The sequence below is a fragment of the Saccostrea cucullata genome, unplaced genomic scaffold (assembly GCF_032062105.1).
Source record: "Saccostrea cucullata isolate Sc308-1 unplaced genomic scaffold, CSIRO_AGI_Scuc_v1 ctg532, whole genome shotgun sequence".
NCBI lineage: Eukaryota > Metazoa > Mollusca > Bivalvia > Ostreida > Ostreidae > Saccostrea > Saccostrea cuccullata.
The window spans coordinates 41,698-65,235 of NW_026936742.1; the positions used below are offsets into that span (position 1 = coordinate 41,698).

Genomic DNA, 23,538 nt, shown 5'->3' on the forward strand with positions numbered 1-23,538 from the left:
TGGAGTACCTCTATAATTTTATGGCCTGTTTTACATAACTTGCAAATATAATACAACTAGGAATTGATAACACCAGACTTGCCTTCAGATACTGGAACTGACGTACATCTTCTGTATGAGTGACAGGTTAAATTGCTTGGAGCAGGTGCATTCCCAAAATCTGCTTGCCCTAAATGTCCTATTTAAACCAAAATGCATGGATAGTGATCTCAAGATACAAACTAATGCCCTGTTCACACAGAGAGTTTAATTCGCAGTAAATTAATGCAAAGTAAACTTATGCGAATTGAAATAATGGAAATAAATTGCGTTCACTCAATAGCTAAAGTGAAGTAAACTAATGACAATGAAAATTTTATTTCTACAAAAAGACTATTCAGTAAGGCTATTATTACATCATTTGTTAATCATGTCGTGTGTGCAGAGCCATACATTTGATATAATAATCATAGTGGCTACAGGTTATATACATTTAATGATTACCATACTTTTCCTTGATTTTTAACCAAGTATAGCACAGATATATCTAACCACCAACATGTGTCCTGTGACTTAATTCTGGCCTTACGCATGGGTCAAAATTCAATTCGCTTAGTGTTCACATGGAGCTAATGCGAAGTAATTTAATGCGCAATAAATTAATTCGAATTAAGGCCATAATAAAAATATCCCTAGATTCTCATCCCCGCCCGCCCGGATTGTATACCCCCGCCTCGATTTTTTTAATATCAGTTTTATTTCATCTTAATTCTGATCGGGATCGGTATTCATCTACCATTCTACTTTCGTTTTAAATCCCACAAAAGTCGACATGATTTTGACAGCTGAAAAGATGGTAATTGCTGTAATACATGCGTAAATATTTTAAACAAGGGTCATTGGTTGAAAAAGATTGGTGATGATGTGAAGTAAGAGATAATTGAAACTTTACAATGACTTTTATTCGGGTATTGTAGATAAATTTACACCGATTGACCAGGTCAATAAAAAATCTGCAAAATTGAAAAAATAAAAAATATAAAATAAAAGCCGCCCGCCCGCCTTGATTTTCAAAAAAATTTGGATAAGAATCTAGCAATTTATTTATTATGGCCTAAACTAATTTGCATTAAATTCTCTGTGTGAACACTAAGCGAAGCTAATTTGCACTAACTTTATGTTTAATTCAAATTAAACTCTCCATGTGAACAGGGCATAATTACATGTACATGCATTTTAAAAAAAGCTAAATAGGTCTGAGATTTGTCTCACTTGTGGATAGCATTCCTCCAGGTGATTTGCACAATCTTTGATTACCTAACTTTTTGAAATATTCCAGGTTACTAGTAGAAACCTTTACTGTGATTTATGGTTGAATATTGTCCCATAGGATGCTACAGAATACAGAAGTACAATATATGTATCATTTTCATTTTATCAGGAAACAAGAATGTTGTAACAAGGAATCATATGGACAAAATGAAGACTGGTTGTATAGTATGTAATATGGGTCATTCCAATACAGAAATTGATGTGGTGAGTTGTACATCTTTCTGTCTGTTTGTATATGTGTATACATTTTAGACATCTTCAATGTTTGTTACAGCCCCTAAAATGATGTATGAGTGTCCAGTTGTGCTCACATGCTGTATATGATTTTAATGGGGGATGTATAATTAGCTCACCTGAGCTGAAGGCTCAAGTGAGCTTTTCTGATCACATTTTGTACGTCGTCCGTCCGTCCGTTTGTTCATCCGTCTGTAAATTTTTCACATTTTCGACTTCTTTTCAAGAACCACTGGGCCAATTTTGACCAAACTTGGTACAAAGCATTCTTGGGTGAAGGGGAATTTAAATTGTTAAAATGAAGGGCCAAGTCCCCTCACAAGGGGAGATAATCAAGAAAAGACAAAAATAGGGTGGGGTCATTCAAAAATCTTCTTCTCAAGAACCACTGGGCCAGTAAAGTTGAAACTTATGTGGAAATATCCTGGGGTAATGTAGATTTGGGGAATCAGTTTTACATAGAAATATATAGGAAAAATATTTGAAAATCTTCTTCTCAAGAACCACAGGGCCAGAAAAGCAGAAACTTATGTGGAAGCACCCTGGGGTAGTGTAGATTCTAAATTGTTCAAATCATGACCCCGGGTTAGGGCGGGGCCACAGTAGGGAATCAAAGTTTTGCATAGAAATATATAGGAAAAATCTTTGAAAATCTTCTTCTCAAGAACCACAGGGCCAGAAAAGCAGAAACTTATGTGGAAGCACCCTGGGGTAGTGTAGATTCTAAATTGTTCAAATCATGACCCCCGGGTTAGGGCGGGGCCACAGTAGGGAATCAAAAGTTTTGCATAGAAATATATAGGAAAAATCTTTGAAAATCTTCTTCTCAAGAACCACTGGGCCAGAAAAGCTGAAACTTATGTGGAAGCATCCTGGGATAGTGTAGATTTCAAATTGTTCAATGTGGAAGCATCCTGGGGTAGTGTAGATTCTAAATTGTTCAAATCAGGACTCCCGGGGGTTGGGCAGGGCCACAATGGGGAATCAATTTTTACAAAGGAATATAGGAAAAATCTTTGAAAATCTTCTTCTGAAGAACCACTGGGCCAGAAAAGCTGAAACTTATGTGGAAGCATCTTTGGGTAGTGTAGATTCTAAATTGTTCAAATCATGACCCCCCGGGGTAGGGCAGGGTCACAATAGTGAATCCAAGTTTTACATAGAAATATATAGGAAAAATCTTTGAAAATTTTCTTCTTAATAACTACTGGGCCAGAAAAGCTGAAACTTATTTGAAAGCATCTTTGGGTAGTGTAGATTCTAAATTGTTCAAATCATAACCCCCCGGGTCAGGGCAGGGCCACAATAGGGAATCAAAGTTTTGCATAGAAATATATAGGAAAAATCTTTGAAAATCTTCTTCTCAAGAACCACAGGGCCAGAAAAGTTACTTATGTGGAAGCATCCTGGGGTAGTGTAGATTCTAAATTGTTCAAATCATGACCCCCAGGGTTAGGGAGGGGCCACAATAGGGAATCAAAGTTTTACATAGATATTATATAGGAAAATCTTTGAAAATCTTCTTCTCAAGAACCACTGGGCCAGAAAAGCTTAAACTTATGTGGAAGCATCCTGGGGTAGTGTAGATTTTAAATTGTTCAAATCATGACCCCCGGGGGTTGGACGGGGCCACAATGGGGAATCAATGTTTTACATAGAAATATATAGGAAGAATCATTGAAACTCTTTGCAAGAACCATTCGGCCAGAAAAGCTGAAACTTATGTGGAAGCACCCTGGGGTAGTATAGATTCTAAATTGTTCAAATCATGACCCCCGGGGTTAGGGAGGGGCCACAATAGGGAATCCAAGTTTTACATAGAAATATACAGTGAAACTTCTCCAAACCGGCCCCCCTGGAAATTCTTGAACATCGGCCAAATTTATAAGGAACATTTCTTTACACAAAATGAAAACCGGACACCGGCCACTTTTCCAAGAACAAAAGTTAAGAAATTTAAGGAAATTTCCCCTCATCATACCGGCCACTTTTTGTTTGCAGAAAATTTAACCGTCATTGGCCAGAGGGGTAATAATGACCGGCTGGAGGTGTGAAAAATATCCTACCCACGAGAAGTCAGAGGTGTGAAAAACTGAATATGGCCTCATAGGACATAGGGTTTTCTAGTGTTTAACAGTCTTGAAGGGGTAGTCATCGTGCCAGACTACATAAATGGCCGGTCTGAGCTGTGTACATATGATTAATATCAATTAAACTTGACTTAATAAAATATCAAGCAACTAATAAATTTAAACACAGAATGAATCAACAAATTATCGCACGCCATATTGAAAAAAAAATGAAATAAAATGTTTACCAAAATATACATTTCATAATTATATGACAGAAGTTTTGCTCAGAAATGTTTTACTTATTTACTTTTGACTGAAGTACAACATTTTTTTTAATGACGTAAGCGATACACAAACACATGCAGTATTCTGTATTGAGTGCAGTTAAGGTAAAGGGTCTGGTTTATTTCTTCGCATATGGTTAATAAAGTAACTTTCCATGTTTTTCCTGTTCTTATTTCTTAATTTCTTTTAAAAATCAACATGTATGTCGAAATTATCCTCACTAATAATAATCTCCTTTAATATTTTAGATCTTAAGAATAACATTACCTGTCTGTCGATAATTAATAACATGTTGACAAACAATTATAACAGACGCCAATTATATATTTTTCCTAGCATCTGTCACATAGTTCTGAATTTCTTCAGTATGTTAGATTCTCGGGAAACCGGCCACCCCTCTACTCCGGCCATTTTATTCAGTCCGGCAGCCGGCCGGTTTAGAGAAGTTTTACTGTATAGGAAAAATCTTCTTCTCAAGAACCACTGGGCCAGAAAAGCTGAAACTTATATGGAAGCACCCTGGGGTAGTATAGATTCTAAATTGTTCAAATCATTGCCCCCGGGGATAAGGCGGGGCCACAATGGGGAATCAAAGTTTTACATAGAAATATATAGGAAAAATCTTTGAAAATCTTCTTCTCAAGAACTACTGGGCCAGAAAAGCAGAAACTTATGTGGAAACATCCTGGGGTAGTGTAGATTTCAAATTGTCTAAATTCTGATCAGTGGGGTAGGTCGGGGTCACAATATGTATTACAAGGGGGAAATCTGGTAAAGAACAGAATGGTCAAAGCTTCTCAGGTGAGCAATGTGGCCCATGGGCCTCTTGTTTTTGAAGTGATGACAACATTGAGCCTTGTCTTTTTATGTGTTTACATTTTATATGTTTATGCACTCATACAGAAAGCAGGAAACATTTTACTTAAACATAGTATTCTTGATTTTATTAAATTTGATAGAAATATTTCTCAAATGAGGTTAAATGAAGTATTTCTTTTGTTAAATCTAGTTGTAGACATTTTATTTGAATCAGTCCTGAATTGTTATCTTTTTGTTCTACACAGGGTTCCCTGAGGACTCCTGACCTTACCTGGGAGAAGGTGAGATCACAGGTAGACCACATTATCTGGCCCGACGGAAAGAGGATCATTCTGCTAGCAGAGGTAAGTATCCTCAGTAAATAACAGACATTTCATTACAGAAAGATAAAACTAGATAAAGATGAGCTTTAAAGAAATACATGCCATCATTTTCTCTTCTTGATTATATGCTATGCTGATCTTTCTTAATGAGTTTTATGATGCTTAGTTAGTAATCTAGTGAACTTTGACCTTTTCATTACTCTAGGGTCGCCTTGTTAACCTAAGCTGTTCTAGTGTCCCCTCTTTTGTGGTGTCCATTACATCAGCGACTCAGGCCTTAGCTCTGATAGAACTATACAATGCTCCACAGGGCCGCTACAAACAGGACGTCTATCTACTGCCAAAGAAAATGGGTCAGTAGTGTTGATTGGAGTTGGTGTATAAATAAGACATAGGTTAATGAAGTTTTTGACAAAGGTTTTCGTTGAAAGTCTCAACAAAATTTAAGTAGATCAATAAATTCCAGTTATCTTAGGTTTATGGTGATCTATTTGAAATAATACCAAAGAATAAGGATAATAGAAAACATTAACATGAAAAAAAGTTGATCAAACAGCATTAATGAATGAAACAAAGTGAAGGGACACTCAAGAATTATTTTTTAGGGGTCTTGTTCCCCCTGGTACCATACTTGATTTGTCTGTTGAGTATTAGTATGCTGAAAACAAACATTAAACTATTTTCTCCAGCTGTTTCATTTTCCTTATTAAAATGTTGATGTCTTGCATATCTATTATTTATAAATATATTCTTGTCTTCCAGATGAATATGTAGCAAGTTTACACCTGCCCACATTTGATGCCCACTTAACTGAACTGTCAGATGATCAGGCAAAATACTTAGGTCTGAATAAGACAGGTCCATTCAAGCCAAATTATTACAGGTAAGAGAATAACAGGTATCACATATTGTAATTCACGATAGGTAGGGCCTTAAAAAGCCAAATTATTACAGGTAATAGAATAGCAGGTATCACATGTTGTAATTCAGTATAGGCAGAGCTGTGGAAAACTTTTTCAGATAGCCAGTCATTCGGACTGGCAAGAAGACAAAATATGCCGGTCCGAAGTGATTTTTAACGGTCCGAAATAGTAAGTTGCAAAATTAAAAAGAAAAGCATACCATTTATTTTCTTAATTACACTTTACTTAGTAATAACATTCAGTCCTCATTTTCAAGTCCTCCTCCGTTTTCATTTTTTTTTTTTTCTTTGGCATTTATAACAATGCTAGATTTCATCACTTGGGCAGGTGACAATGATAATTCTTCATAGTAAACGTGATTTTTTTAAAACATTAATGCATAATTTGGGAATTATATTTTACATTGAAAATGAGTCTAAGAAATTCTTTGCATTGATAAAAAAGATACGGTAACATCATGGACATGATCGATGAAAAAACGAAATCTGGGACAGTAGGAACAACGGAATTAAGTACTAGGTTTACCGCTTTACTCAACTGTGTTTGAATTTTTTTGTCAAAATGTTTTAAATATCCAGGTATTTAGCCTGTCTCAATTTTTTTTATGTTAACTACCTAATTCTGTCCCATTTGTAAATTTAAAAGGTCACTCGAGACAACATGGACAATGCTGGTTTCGCTTTCATTTCCTATAGCCTCGATCTCATGAAAAGAAAAAGTATTGCGCAATCGTATATAGGGTTCGAAAATTAAGCTGGGAAGTGCGCCGATGATAGGCCTAAATCAAAATGGAAAAACAAATACTTTGAACAAAGAAAGAGGTCGGTCATTTGGACCGACATCGATAGCATTTTTACTGGTCACAGGCATTTTTTGCCGGTCTTGCCGGCATGACCGGCAGTTTTCCACAGCTCTGGTATAGGTAAGGCCTTAAAAAGCCAAATTATTACACGTAAGAGAAGTGCAGGTATCACATGCTGTAATTCACTATAGGTAGGGCCGTAAAAAAGAGAAGTCTGGTTATTATTATTATTTGCTGACAAAAATATAGCAAGCAGGGCAGGTAAATTTTCTAATTTTTCAACTTATTTTTATAAACTTGAAATACAAACCTTTTAAACTACTTATGAGGCTCAGGCCAAAATCTTTTTTCTATGTACCTCGCAGCTGCCCAAAAGTGTTGGGGAACTTGTGACATATATTAAGCATAAAATTTAAAGGAATAAGTACAGACATATAATTTCTGCATTGTACATAAAAAAGAGCATTTAGGTGGCACATAAATCTATGGTCAGTCAAGTAACAGTATTAAAACAAACGTTTTTATCTTGAGCTCTGAGAATCGTATACTGTAAAAGCACAAATATTCGTGGGGGATTTAATTTCGTTTATTTCAATGTTAACAATTATCAACGAAATTAAATCCCACACAAAATTTTATATGACAACGAAATTAAATGCCCACGAAACTATTTTTGATGACAAATCAATGAAATTTTATCCCCACGAAAATTTGTGCTTCTACAGTACATCACAGAAAATATGTTGATTAAATGTTGCACACCATATGGAGTACATGGGAGAAAACTAGCTCAGAAAAAAATTCCTTTGGTCAAATATAGGTTGCTTTTAGATATTTATTCACTTAAATTTATGTTAAGAACTATTCATTGTTTTGCATATATATATGTTATTTGCCTTTGATTTAAATTGCCTTAAACCCTGCAACTATTGCATAATTCTTTTTTTTAATAATCATGATGTCCGTCCGTCCGTCCGTCTGTCTGTCCGTCCGTCCGTCTGTTGCATGATCTCTTATCCGCAACTCCTCTCATACCACTGAATGAAATTTAATGAAACTTTCACAGAATCTTTATTACACATTGCCACAATATATAAATTAATTTAGTGAGCTCATTTTCTAGTTTTAATAATCATGATGCATGATTCACATGACAATATATAAATTAATTGATTTTCTTAATTTTCAGATATTAAAAATGCAGCCATATCCTTTCTTAGAAGATAGAACATCTCACTATGATTTTAGAGTCATACAGTACCCTTTGTTGTGTGAAATTATACAAGTCTTGATGACTTGGAGCTTACCATTGTTTTAGGTGTGTTAAAGGTGTGCTCGATTTGTTAACTTGGACACCCCTAGAATGTTATTTGAATTATTATAAGATATTTGAAGCACTACTTATTGTGATATTGAGATACTTTGTTCTGTGATGAAATGATTTCGTTAATGTTTGCCGACAGTTTGTACAAAATCAAATGAAAAATGTTTTGTTTTTAATGGGGATATTATCTCTCTTTCTTTTCTTTTCAAATATTCACGAATATGCAGAAAAAAATGGATAAAATACATGTAGTCCTTCCTGGATTATTTTCTTTGTTCATATGTTTGATAGAAAAAATATTAAGTGCCAAATTTAAAATACAATTCATGAAAGTAATTGTAAATCATTTTTTTTCCCAACTGAGAACAAATTTGAAGAGTTATAAAATGAATTAGATATAATGTACATGATTGAAGTAATTTTGTAGAAATGATGAAATACTGATAATGGTAGTTTTTTTCAGTAGAATTTTAACATTTAGCTTTTCTTTTTTCTGGAATATCAATTTTATTATAACGTTGCCCAGCAATAATATAAAATGGCAACATTTACTGTGAGAGAGTTGACTGGTGAAGAACAGTGTGTATGTCTGTCTGTGTGTGTCTTATGTAATCATGTTAACCAGAAGAAATTGGTATAAAGGATTTATATTATTTTTAGGTGTGGATCCAAAGGTTGAATATTTATGGAGAAGGGTTTAAAATTGTAAAATTTAGTATTGTTAATGTATTTTTTTCTACAAAAAACTTGGATAACATACCATCCATTGTTTTGACTTTGGATCCACTCCTTAAGATACTGCTAATCAGTATGTGATGTTTTTATGTATCAAAATATCTGAGATTCAATCCATATGACAGTTTAGTTTGAAACTTGTTTTATCATTAAAAATCTTTCATAGTACATTCCTGTATTGAGAAGACTATCATGAAAACGTAGAGGATTGTTTATATAGGGCCTTTTTATTTGTATCGCTAACATAGTCTGCAGTACTCTCAGGATCAAAACTTATCTCCCATTAATATTATTAAAGTCCTTATTCCTTCAAATCTCAGGGGACATGCATTTTTCTGAATTTCTTTATGTAGCCAACATTTCGTATTTCTTTTTCTTTGTAATGGGATACGAGGAAATTAAAGATGCAGACTACAATTTATTTGAAATTATCAGCTGAGGGTATTCTCAAACTTAAAAATAAAAATTAGATGTATAAATTGTAGTTAGTTTATAATGTTGAAAGTGAGATTAGAAATATTGAATTGTAAAGACATGCAGATTTTTGTAGTTCATTATATCAAAAAATTGAAAATGTGTCATCAATTTCATTTTGATTTCCATTTTTACTATTCTACATTCATTGTCCTTTAAACTTTGAAGTGAAAGAAAATTTCTGTGCATTAGTTAAACTATGCTTTACTAGTCAAAATTACTTCTCATTGTCAAAGATTTGATTTTTTTTGGTATAGACTAATAAACTTATTCAAACACGAGATTTTTCTCATGATTTATAGAAATGATTTGTAATTAAAAAAAAAAGATGTAGCTTATGTATTTTAGGGTTTCCCAGGATTTTATGTTTCCATCTCTGTTCTTTTCCTATAAATGTTTTAACTTTGCTGTTTATTTCTAAAACATACAATAGGAGAGGGGGGAGTGTAATTAACATGATTATATAAATTCAGAGGGCTAAAATAGGCTATGCCTGCTGCCAAATTCCACTAACCTTTTGTGAAAAAAATATTTATATAATATTTTAAATTTAGTATATTGACTTCAAAGTATGATTTATATTCATAAATATACGGACAGGTTAAGTCTCTCTGTACATAGGAATCACGAGTGCATGTGTGTTGTCAATATTTTGATATAATGTGTAGATAATATTAATGAAATATGTCAATATTGTTCCTGAACAAACTTGCGCTCTATAAATTTGAAAGCTAAAATTGTTGAAATTTTGTCCATTTTGTCCTCTTTCTCAAAAATGATATAAAATTGGACTATTTTGTGACGTCATAAAAACAAAAATTGGCACTGCTTTGACACTATAATATTTTCTGCATACAATTTATTGAACTCAGCACATTTCAGGAAGTTTTCAAAATTTGACTTTTGTGGGGGAAAATATATGCATTATACCGCATATAGTTCTTTATTGAGTCTCTCTTAAGGAATCACTGTCTAGTTAGTAGAGTATGCTAGGGCATCAGCGATAGTTCAAAACAGATAATTTGCATAATGGGAGAAGCACAGAGATGCATGAGAGTTACATGCATATTAGGCCTCCTTAGCCCCTCACCTATCCGTTGGTGAAATTTACATTCTGGTAGAATGATCAAGAAATAAATCTAGTAACTTTCAGAGAGGTATCACAGAGAAAAGAAATATTTCTAGGTGCATGGACTGTCTTATAAGAGCCTGACTCTCTGTTATCTCTTTCAAGTTCACTAGGATAGATCAATTTGTTATACATATATGAAAGAAAGTATAAATTTTGTTAATTAGAAAATTGTCGTTGATATAACTTTAAGTATATATAGAATTAAAGCCTACAGCAAGTGTTTTCTTTTTCTCTTGTATTAGTTTTTGAATAAATTGGGCTCCATATGAATACAAAAATAGGTCTGCTTATAACAGTGTTCCATTGGTCCCCATGGGATTTTCAACAGAGAAGACTATAACAGAAACAGTCCTACTGCTCTTTCGGTTAAGTGGTTTTGACCTTAGAGGCTGTTGCGAAAGGCAAATGACAAAGGACAACATTTTTTCAGGTCTTCTTGCTATCAAAGGACAACTGTATGACTGGTTCCCGGAGTAACCGTGTGTTTCATTATCCAACCTTTATATGATATTTCAAAGATATAACTTTGGCCTAATGCATATAATCAATAATTAAATTTGATCATTTCAAATAAAGTTTTTAAAAAATAAACAAGTAAAAAATACATCAGAAACTTGCACTGAAGGCACGGATCCAGGATTTTTTTTTCGGGGAAGGGGTGGGGTTGTTGAACCCAGTCAAAAAAAATCCAGCCCAGAAACTTTTTGACAAAAAAGAAAAGCATAAAATAAATATGCAACCCCATTGTGTGTGTGTGTGTGTGTGGGGGGGGGGGGGGGGTTATGAAGCTTCATACCTAGAAACCTAGTACTTTTCATAGCCATTTAATTAGCACATATTCGCATATTGGAGGAGGGGGTCAGCGTTTTCGGGGAGGGGGGGTGTTCCAAGGTCACTTTTACTTGGTTTAATGTATACATTTAAGAACTCTGCAAAAATCCAGGGAGCGGACCCCCCTATCCCCCATCTCTAGACCCTTGCTAGCTGCAGATCTGTAGCGTTATTGTTTTATGTATTTGTCTTTGACCATGACGCTACAGATCCCGTAATGCAAAAAAAGTGCAATTTACGGCGCAATATTTTTTGCGCACTTTTGGGGAGAATTTCTCCACTTTCCAGCATCGGTCAGTTAATTACTTTTCAGTCCCTAATTCCAGGCTCATTCTGTTGCCAATATGTGTATTTTTATACACCTCCCAACCATTTATAGTTGTCTCTACAGGCAATAAACTCGCTTGAAGTGAATTTTCAGCAATCTAACATATAATTTTAATCGAGCGAGTTTATCACTTGTAGAAACGACTATAAAGGAAAGGTAGATGGATAAAATATACAGATTAGTTAAATAATGTGCCTAGGATTAGGGAATGGAAGGTTGTTAATTAACCGATGCTGGAAAGTGGAGAAATTCTCCCCAAAAGTGCGCAAAAAATATTGCGTCGTAAAGTGCACCTTTTTTGCATTACGGGATCTGTAGCGTCATGGTCAAAGACAAATATATAAAACCATAACGCTACAGATCTGCAGCTAGATCCTTGCATGCACTAGATTATGGTAAATTGGTAAATCTGAAATGGGGATAATTTTCACTATAGAGTAGGGCCTGTTATAGTTACTCGTAGTAACATGGCGCTAGTTTCTGGTATCAGGTGTTTTACGTGTAATCATGGAACACATACCAGTCCTCTCTGTCTCCATCTGGTAACTCTCAGGTTAGTACTTCAACCATGTGCCCTGTAACTTGGATATTAGATCAACAATTTTACGTTATGCAGATGAAAAAAGGAAACTAAAAACAGTTATTTATACCGATCTTTAAAAAAAAGCCCATAAACAACACAAATTTGTGAATAGAGCATCAAACACGGAACATAGGAAGTTCCAAAGGTTAAAACATTTATAAAAATTGGAAAGTGTTAAAAATTCTTATTAACAATTTATGCTGTGGGTTTATTTATCAGACTGCTTATTAATAGACAGAAGTAGGTGTTGTAATATGTTTGATTTCATTATGTTAAACCCGAAGGTTCCATTGATTTTTTTTAAGGAAATTGAATCTATCTCAATCAATTTTCTTTTAATCAGTGATGAAACCACGAATGTTTGAAGGGTAAATTTCTTTTTATTTAATTAATATAAACAGACATTATTTTCAAAGAGATCAAATACTTAGTAATCTATGTGGGGGATACTGTTGGGGAAAATTGATCATATGAAAAAAGAAGCTGCATAAAGGAAAAACGCTCATTTTCATATACGAGCGAATCCCAAAGTAATTGATTCATGAAATAATTTTGAGTTCCAATGAAGTCCCTTAAAATGTCAAGGATGACTGGCCATTTGCTGCGCTCTAGGGAGACGATGTCCTTACGCCAGCACTTCTATCACTCGACTCCGTGGTTAGTAGTTTTACTGTTGCATTGTAATGCATCCGTCAGTTTCGAACACTTCTCTACCGAATTTTGGGGATCTTTATCAAATCATCTTGATGTCTTGTTCTCTGGTGAGGGATCTAGTTTGATTTCCGCCGCAATTAATTGTAAAACAAAATGCAGTGACGACCGTAGATGTATTGGACTGGAGATTTGTAAAATTCAGAAGGACCTTTACCGGTGTAGGGCATGCTGCGCCTGGAAGAAACTCGGAAGGGAAAGGAGTTATGGTGATCTGAATAACTGCAAATATTTTCGGATGGTATGTTTTTTTTAGGATAAAAATAAAACTTCTGTCAGTTATAAAGATTTATGATTATAAAGAAATATCAATCAAATCCGAACTCCAGATGCTCATATTTAAGTAAATTTAGAATAAATTAATTTTCTAAATGGACATCTATCACTCTATTTGCCATTAGTTGCCATGCAGTTGTCATTTCACCTATAAATTGAAATTGATTTTATATACCTACAGTATTTGATAGCTTTGTTTTTCAAGCGGTACACAAGGTTATAAACGATGTTATCTCAGTCTGTCATTATTAATTGCTTGACAAAATAAAAATTCAAATAAATTAACAAGTTCCTCCTTAACCTTTATTTTTTATGTATTTTTTATAGACTAACAGCGTAATTCTGGACAACAGCAATTGTAAGTACTATACAGTAGCAAGTGATTTAGTCAGCAACCATTTCATTATCAACGATTTTTTTTTTAAATAAGAACATTTTTTGACTCGTTATCTCAATGAAAATGCTAAGAATTTAAAGGGAAGTAAAAACTTTCGACCACGATAAATACTTGATATGCGAGTAAGTTTTCTTTTCACTTAATTAAAAAAGAAAATCAGGGCATAGTTTTCAAATTAACAAGGGGGGTTTTCACAAACTTTTATTTCGCCTGAACATTTTAATTGGTCAATAAAAAATGGAAAACTACTGAGAAAATATAACCCATATCATACTAAGAACACCTTTCCTTGGACAACGAAAAGAAATGTAAACATTTTATAATTATTATGAACTCTGCCGAAAATTAAACCAAGTGATGGGTCAATTATAAAGGAAAAGACATTGAATTTTTGCTAGAATGGATTAAAATTGAAATGACTATTCAAATCTTATTTTACGATTGAGAAATTAAAATTGAACAACCCTTCAGTCTTTAATAAATTAGAATTAAAATAAACTTAGAATACACAACCAATAGTGCTGGTTCCAGCTGACTCCGCTGACTCTATACAACGAAATAGTCTTTGTTTGTGTGGCTTCCAATTGTAAATGAAGCGCAAAAAGAAGAAAACAAAAACGTAAATCAAGCTAAAAAATACACTGAAACACTACAAACCGAGAGCAGAGCAAAACCCAAAAGACATGAGATGGGATCAGGTGCAATGAAGGAGTGGGCATCTCCTGTCGACCGGTACAATCCGGCGTTTGCACCTTGACATGAAATATGACGTCCTTATTTCATTGACTTGTTTTTTCAAACTTACTTCGTTCTAGAAAGTGTTCACCCTTACAGCACACGTGTCACGTTCATGTATGATTTGAACATATTTTATTTTATGGATACCTGGTATGGCGGTGCTCTGTTTGACACAAATGAAAACGCAGTGTTGGAATTTGAATGGTCATTTATTAATAAATAAAGGACAAAGCAAACAAAATATGTCAACACATAGTATAATTGACAATACCAATACAATTAAACACACTGCGTAATAGAAACAAACGCATATAGCAAAAACATCATAGAATCTTAAGTTCACAATATTCAATGAGGTACGCAAAAATGTACAGTAAACAGAATGCGTATTTCAGAACTAAACAGTGTCAAAGGTTAACACAAAAAGATTATGGAATCAACTGGAAGCCATTGAACTTCACATGCAGATGAAAATGGTTTAATATTGCTGCATGTATATGGGAATGAAAATAGAAAAGTTTATTATTTCATCACGTTTACCGGAAAGTTTTGATAGGTTATATCAATATAACGTCTTTCTCTAGTTAAAATATCCAAATATAAAACATATCTAGATATGTCAGACTCTGTGTCAAACTCTGTATTCGAGTTCAAGTTATAGACAATGTGGTTACAATTCGAAAAGTTGTAATCCATCTTTTACTTTTAACTCCCTTTTTGGAGGAGGAAATTCTTCAAAGTCATTTGTCAAATTTAAATATTTTCAATATTTCCAAAAATCTAATTTAATATGAATTACGAAATTCTCTATTTTGGCTTCTTATTACAAAAAGATAAAGAGGTCTCTAAAACAAAATGTAATCAAGCTTCAAAGTCAGTTGATACAATATACAAAACGTAAATCAAGCTAAAAATACACTGAAACACAAGAGTTACTTCCCGAGAGCCGCAAATACTGAAGGTCCAAAATAAATGAGATTCCTTCATTGTTCAACCAATTTAAAATTTTTATATTTGCTATTTTGAATTAGAAATCATTATTTTTCTGAAGTATATAAATTTTTAAGCCTCCTTTATTTAAAAAAAAATATTTGACAGCAAGATTTTCCACCAAATATTTCTGCTATATTTTTTTAAACTTGGTAACACAAAAGGAAAATCAGCTGGGAGCCATTGAACTTCACATGCAGATGAAAATGGTTTAAATTGCTGCATGTATTTGGGAATGACAATAGAAAAGTTTATTTCATCACGTTCTAAGGTTAACATGTAAAATTTTTCATAATAATTACATCAAAATCAAATATAAAGGGATGTAGCAACATGCCAGACTCTGTGTCAAACTCTTTGCCAACAATACTTTTACTATTGAAAATGTTCATTTGTAATCCATCTGCCCCCCCCCCCTCACACTTTATAGAGAAGCAAAGTAATATGAAGGAAATGTAGTATTTTAAGCTTTAAAAAATGGATATTGAAAGGAATTGATATCCAAATTTAATATGAATTACCATTGTCAAATTTTGGATTCCTCTCCCCCCCCCCCCCCCTGAAATAGGATTTGCGAGTTTGGGCAATTTTCCTTTTTTTTTTCTCTTGTCGACTTTTTCAGGTAAGTAAAATAAAAAATTGTCAAGAAGAATTCTAATGAACTTTTAAAATTTCAATTCATCATTACATCAAAATCAATAGTATTAAAATGTGTCGGATTTTTTTTTTTACACTTTACACTCATAACAAAGTGCAATGCGCGGGTACTTTTAGAAATTATCTTATCAAATATACAAAACAGGTTTGAAAGATTTGTTCATAGGCGATTTTCTTCCATTCGAACGAGTGTCATTTTTGGACTCTCAAGTTCTTTCGATTCTATATACTGATATATATTAACGAATATTCTTGTATAATGAATTTGTCAACTTAACCATCGCAATAACTTATAAATATTTTTGGTGAAGTTAATTTAACTCACCTAAACTATACATGCACATGTATATATATTTACATTTTATTAAATTATGTAAAATCTTCCATCTTCTCCCTTAAAAAAATTGCAGAGTAGTAAAAATATAATTTTTAAGAATTAAACAGTTTATTTTAAAGAAATTATCTGTTTTTCAGTAATTATGCCTTCATCAGTCAGTCTGAGTTCAGTCTTCTCTAATGGCTACCCACCACATCTCCCCTCGTACGCCGTGGACAACATTACGGACTGTGACTACACTAACGTGGCCGCCTCCCAGAGGGAGAAGAACCCCTGGTTACAGGCAGATCTAGGGACCGTACTAGATGTTCAGCAGGTCCTGGTGTATGCCAGGCCTGATGGTTTCGGTAGGTCTCCATAATTTCTTATAATTTTCATTCAAAGAACACACACCATTGAGTGATATGAATGACTTTCTAGGTCTCCATAGCATATCACATGATTATGTATGTGCGATTATCTCTAATGTGTTTTAAACAAATAATTTTTATGCGCCCGGATCGATAGATCGCGGCGTGTATTGTTTTTGTCCCGTAGTGTCTGTTTGTCTGTTTGTTTGTTGTCAAGTTTTACCTTCGCCATAACATTTGTACCATGAGAGATCTAGACTTCATATTTTGGTATGCATACTCCACTGATTAGGCTATTTTGAATGACACCAAGGTCAATGTCCTTGTGACCTTAACTGTGACCTATATGCTTAAAAAAAAAGTTTTTTTGAACTTTCAGCAAAACTTTTAAACTATAAGAGATAGAGACTTCATGTTTGGTATGCTTAGTCCATTAATTAAGTTCTTCTAAATGGCACCATGGTCAATTACTAGTAGTAGTACCTTGTAACCTTGACTGTGATTTATACACTAAAAATAGCCTTTTTGAACCTTCGCCATAACTTTTGAACCATTAGAGATAGGGACTTCATATTTGGTATGCGTACTCCACCTATTCCGTTCTTTTAAATGACACCAAAGTGTCGTTCACCTTATGACCTTTACTGTGATCTATATATATATGCTAAAGAATTTTGTTGCCGCCGGGCGCATAGTGTTTCACAAACACATCTTGTTTCTCACTAGTTTTGAAACACAAGAATGTATCTTTTATCAAGCATTGCTAAATACTTTGAATTCGATGCAACTTTTCATCATTTAGTCTAAACTCTGCAGAAGAAGCATTTGGTTCACCTGATATTCATAACTTGACATTTACATGTAGTTTCTCTGTTTGCATACAGAACCGGGAAGGACCCACAATCTTCTAATAACAGTTGCTGATAATGAAAAGAATCACACCTGTGGTTTCTATCCAGGACCAACGGACCTGGGTGACCGTATTCTTATTCTCTGTAACTCCCTCACTAGAGGGCGCTATGTAACCTTGACTATCCAATCCAGCCCTGGTGAAAAGGATATTTTGCAAATTTGTGAAATCAAGATCCATGGGAGGCAATAGGATTTTTTTTATTCATGTCCCTTTACTTTCAATAAAATTGTCATAATGTAAACATATACTTCTATTCAAAACAAAAATAATCATATAAATACAACGATCTTCGTATACATGCAGAACTCAACGATTTTGAAAATTATTACATTTAGAATATTCAGAATGTCGGTCTTGTACGAAAGTGTTTGTATATTATTCTTTTATAATGTCAAGACGACGAATTTTTCCGTTATTTCTCGATTATGACAAGGAGCACACGGCGGGTGCGACCGATCGACAGGGGATGCTCACTCCTCCATGGCACCTGATCCCAACTCTGATGTTTTGGAGGCCCATGTTTGCTCCGCTCCTATTTTTTGAAAAATTGTTTTATGGACTCTTGAGCTTGAATACTGTTCGTTATCTCAATATAAATTTCATTAGGAACAAGTGTGTTTTTGAATTTTCAACAGCATAAGGCGAGTCCATATAAGTGAAAAATTCTCGAAAGGGACGTTAAACAGCATACAAACAATCAATCAATAGCAAAATTCAGGGATGATTGCATTGTTTTCTTTTTTTAATAGAAAATATGTCTTGCAATAATAGATACTCTTCATCGAAATATTTGTTTACGAGCATGCCCTTGAAATACAATTATCTCAAGTTGACATTCTTTTACTGACATCTACCAAATTAATTATTTGATTACATAAATAGAGGTTGAACTGAATAGGACTGTATTCACGCTTAAAATACAATGCAAATCAGAATTCGAAGCAAACCAAATACGGACCTCTAAAACATCAGAGGTGGGATCAGATGCGAGCATCCCATGCCGACTGGACATACCCGTTGTGTGCTGCTTGTCATGATCGAAAAATATCTAAAAAGTCCGTCGACAATTCAGCGTTTAAATAATGGTCTATCAATAAGATCCTTAAATATCCATATTTTAAATATTACGTCAAGCGGACTGAAACGTTTTTGAAGTAAGTCATTGTGATGGATGCAAGTCATAGAATGTAGATTATTGATTATCCAATCAAAAGATGCATAACGAACAAAATTAAATTATACCGAGATAAATTATTGACAAACAAGTTGATGAAAAAAGAAATCAATATCAGCGGTCTTGTTTAAAGTCATCATTTCCGTTTATGGTAGATACATTATTTTTACAATAACTCCAAAACTATGTGAGGTATAAAATTAAAACTTTAACAGTTTATAAAGTTTTCATTGATTAACAGATAGAAAGTATCATTTGGTAAAAAATACTTGGAAAAAATATTTAAATTGAGAAAAAATCTTTTTAAAAATGCATATTTTTTCAGAAAATGCATCTTACTAATTAATTCCATATTTTAGTGAAAACCATCACTGCAGAAACAAAATATGTTTATCAATGAAGGGCAAGTAGGACTTGGATAGCCTCTGGAAAGTTGTTTCCCTGTTTATTTTGTCCAAATGTTAAGACTTGAAAGTGAAAGTACGTTGCAAATGGTGTTGTAAAAATAATCTTTTAGACATGTTGACCTTTGAAGAAACCTTAAATCTTTGCTTTGCTATTTGCAGTTTGAACAAATTTGAATCACTACCTGGTGATGCTTTCATATCAATAGCAACCTTTTTAACTTTCCTGTTCTTGAAAAAAAAGAATTTCAATGACTTTTCTGTACATTTCTATGCAAAGCGGTTGCCCGCGTGGTGGAGTGGTTATAGCATCTGCTCTAGAGTCGCGAAGTAAAGAGTTGATCTTCGCGTCGCGAGTTCGAATCCCACTGTAGGACGTGGAGACCCGTCCTTCGAATGGGACCGAGTCGCAGTAGGTGCTGGCACGAAAAAGATCCCTCACTGCTCAATGGCCCTGAATGCCGAGTATAGTACAAAATTTGTAGCCGGTAGGTGGTGGCGTCTCCATATGAGTGAAAAATTCTGGAGAGGGGCGTTAAAGAACATACAATCAATCAATAAATCTATGCAAAACACTGACACCCAACTGTAATCTAAAAAAATAAAGTACTAATAATTTTAATTTTCATTACATAATAAAGATTTAACATAACTTTCATCTTTTTCTCTATGCCACCAAAATTTTACTTATTCTTAATTGTCTTTTTAGCTCACCTGAGCCGAAGGCTCAAGTGAGCTTTTCTGATCAAAATTTGTCAGTCGTCTGTCGTCGTCGTAAACTTTTTACATTTTCATCTTCTTCTCCTCAAGAACCACTTGGCCAATTTCAACCAAACTTGCTACAAAGTATCCTTAGGTGAAGGGGATTCGAGTTTCTTCAAATGAAGGGCCACACCCTTTTCCAAGGGGAGATAATTATGAATATGAGAAAAAATAATGGCATTTTTAAAAAATCTTCTCAAGAACCACTGGGCCAGGAAAGATGAAACTCATGTGGAATCATCCTCAGGTAGTGTAGATTCAAGTTTGTACAAATCATGATCCCCGGGGGTCGGGTGGGGCCAAAATGGCCGATCAAAGTTTTACATAGGAGTATATAGGAAAAATCTTTAAAAATCTTCTTCTCAAGAACCACTTGGCCAGGAAAGATGAAACTCATGTGGAATCATCCTCAGGTAGTGTTGATTCAAGTTTGTTCAAATCATGACCCCCGGGGGTAGGGTGGGGCCAAAATGGCCGATCAAATTTTTACGTAGGAGTATAAAGGAAAAATCTTTGAAAATCTTCTCAAGAACCACTGGGCCAGGAAAGATGAAACTGATGTGGAATCATCCTCAGGTAGTGTAGATTCAAGTTTGTTCAAATCATGACCCCCGGGGGTAGGGTGGGGCCAAAATGGCTGATCAAAGTTTTACATTGGAATATATAGGAAAAATCTTTAAAAATCTTGCCTAAAATAAAATATTGTTCGTTTGCAGTTGCCTACTGACCCACTGAAAATGCACCCGACCAAAACTTTTTTTTTAGCCATTTTGTAATATTATTTTTTTCCCCAATTTTTCGGGATATTGAAACTGTTTTATTTTTAATTTTTGTCGTTATCAATCAGTAGTTTATACCAAGAGTGGAGCTTATTCATGTATAGAAGGCCTGTGAAAAACTCTTTTTTATGTTATCAAACAGAAATCTGCAAACATTTTTTTTTCAAAAAAAAAAAAAAAATGCCTACCTACCTACCCAGTCTAAAAATTATAGGTCGGCAACTGCAAACAAAGAATTTTTTAGCTTGGCCTCTTCTTCTCAAGAACCACTGGGCCAGGAAAGATGAAACTCATGTGGAATCATCATCAGGTAGTATAGATTCAAGTTTGTTCAAATCATGATTCCATGGGGGGTTAAAATTCAAGCCCACCCCCCCCCCCCCACCTCCGTAAACTTTCCGTTCTGATCTGATATGTGCTTTTTCCTAGCCGATGTGCTCAGGTGAGCGCTGTGGCCCCTGGGCCTCTGGTTAGTTGTTCGAATCGTCTCTTGAAAGAGGACATAATCATTTATTAAATGGTAAAATAAAAATTACATGACTTTAATATGAACATAATTTTTTTTCTACAAGTGTTGTTTGAGATCTACCTTCAAAGTCATCCGGCAATTTTCAGCTATTGTATAAAACTTTCAGTGTAAAGGCGCCCTGGAATTGCAGAAAAAGTCTACAGAGATCAGAAACAACAAACATCTCTCTCGAATATCCCAACGCCGACTGCAAAAGTTTAGATATTGAATAAAATCAAAAGTGAACCAAGGCCCCTAGAGTACAGGATGGCAACTGTCAAACCTCTGGTTTTTTCATCTACAGTTAAAAGATATTTTTTCATAAAGTGCTAATTACAGCGATTTTTTGTTTTTATTTTAACGCGTGTATTAATTGAAAAATAACATAATACACAGAACACATCATTCTTAAAATTGCTAATGGTAGAATTTGATTAATTATTGATTCCCGCTTATTTTATGACTTGCAAAGATCACGGCTTCCTGTAATTTGGTCAGTTACCTTGTGCTTAAATATGCTCACCTATGGAACATATATGTATTAACAAATGGGAATATTAAGTAATATTCCAAGATTTACTTTTATCAAAACAAGGAAGCTTTGATTTTAGATAATTCACTTTAGAAAACGCAATATATCAGAATAAATTAACATAATCATACATATCTTGAATAATCGTTTATTAATCATACTTGGTTCTTGTTTTTTTTTATAAATACTTTTTATGGATACCCGATTAACATAACCTCCTTATTAAAGACAAGACCTAGCTAACATTTACTAGAGAAATAAAAGAGCTTATTTATTTACTATAATAAATGACAGAATAATCAAACAAGTCAAAATCATTATGTATGTACATACAAATAAGGCAAAGCAAAACATAATGTGACAAAATAACCAAACAAGTCATACGTTAAAGTAAACAACAAATAATACAAAGCAAAACATACTAAACATAGATCACAAACGATTATGCAATATTTATTTTAAAAATGTGATGTACATACATTTCGTACATAATATACAGAATATGATTGAAAAAATTTTATAGTAATAGTCATTACTTTTAAAATAAGTAATGACCTTAAAGCTTATGACCATTTTCTCTAATGTAGTACAAAAAAGGCAATATATTATTAATCATTTATAACTTCACCCTATATTGTTATAGTTATATTAGTAACATAATGTTCCAAAATAAATAACTGTGAATTGATTAAGACCTGTCTTGATTCCATCTTGGAATGGTGATACTTTCAAAGAATGACACAATATCGATTTTTCCATGTCTCTTTGCATATATTAGGGGTGAAGATTGAAATGCTGTTCGCATTGTCGGATCTGCCCCATGTTTGCAAAGAAGTTCTATGATACTAAGGCTGTTTTTTACTGTTGCTTGATATAGCGGCGTGACGCCGTGTTCAATGCACCTGTTGACTTTTGCGCCTTTATTTATCAAGTCCTGTACAAGTTTTTCATGACTACCGCTGCATGCATGTATTAGCAGCTCTTCCTTATCAATGTTATTATCTTTCCATTGAAAGAATTTGCGAAGCATGTCTATCATTTTTAGATCCCCCATAACGTGAGCAACATGCAGTAGTGCAATATTTCCTTTACAACACAATTTGCGTCTTTTCATCTCCTCAATAAGAGCAGAAATTATTCCACGTGATCCAGCAACACAAGCTGCAAACATCCCTTCTTCAAACACACCTTTTTCATCTTTTTTTATTGGAATATTCTCGATAACTTTTTCGAAAATTTTACGACTTCCACTGAGACATCCAAGATGAAAAAGTACACGCTTTTCGTCTTCTGTTGGGCAGAACAGTTCACAAAAACCTTTCTTTAGTTTTTTGCTCCGCTCAAGCACATAACAAAATAATGTATTTAGACCAAATGCTACAATTGGTCTCATCATATTTATTCTCCACTCTACAGTTCTCCATTTTGAGTTCCATGCTCTTCCAAAACGATCTTTTAAAAAACAGATAGCTATATCCTCACTGCTAGAGCCCTTCGCAACGAGTTTCCACATTTCTAAAGAAGGAAATTCGTTGATTTTCTCTGAATATGAATCATCTTTTTTTTCTGGGGAAAATATATAAAACACTTTCAAAATTTCAGGAATAGACGACAACTTCAAGTCTTTATCAAAGAATTCTAGAAGGGAACCATAAATTTCTTCCCTTATTTCTTCCCCCTTTTCTTCATCGCCTGAAATAGAGAAATTTCCCCAAAACAAAGACTTTACCTCCCGAAATGGCCTTTTCTCTAAAAACTTTACAAAAAAATCAGAAAACCTGTCATCGAGCCAACACTTTGCCTTAAAGGCGTGCAATATTTCTAAGTTTCCAAC

General features: G+C 34.0%; 2 protein-coding genes across 7 annotated transcripts in view; both read left to right on the forward strand.

The window, feature by feature from the left end:
- The window catches only part of LOC134246433 (adenosylhomocysteinase-like 1), a 39,710-nt gene extending 33,741 nt beyond the window's left edge, over window positions 1-5,969 (forward strand). For all 6 annotated transcript variants that reach the window (XM_062728797.1, XM_062728799.1, XM_062728800.1 and 3 more), the window contains 4 exons: window positions 1,421-1,515; window positions 4,967-5,065; window positions 5,250-5,397; window positions 5,807-5,969. In XM_062728797.1, the coding sequence (XP_062584781.1) occupies window positions 1,421-1,515; window positions 4,967-5,065; window positions 5,250-5,397; window positions 5,807-5,931 (467 nt within the window). In that variant the 3' untranslated portion in view covers window positions 5,932-5,969. The remainder of the gene's footprint in view (window positions 1-1,420; window positions 1,516-4,966; window positions 5,066-5,249; window positions 5,398-5,806) is intronic.
- Window positions 5,970-13,495: 7,526 nt separating this feature from the next.
- LOC134246413 (uncharacterized) lies at window positions 13,496-17,734 on the forward strand. Its single transcript, XM_062728777.1, has 3 exons — window positions 13,496-13,521; window positions 16,420-16,629; window positions 17,517-17,734. The coding sequence occupies exons 2-3, from the start codon at window positions 16,425-16,427 to the stop codon at window positions 17,732-17,734; spliced, it is 423 nt and encodes a 140-aa protein (XP_062584761.1). The 5' UTR covers window positions 13,496-13,521; window positions 16,420-16,424.
- The last annotated feature ends 5,804 nt before the right edge of the window (window positions 17,735-23,538 follow it).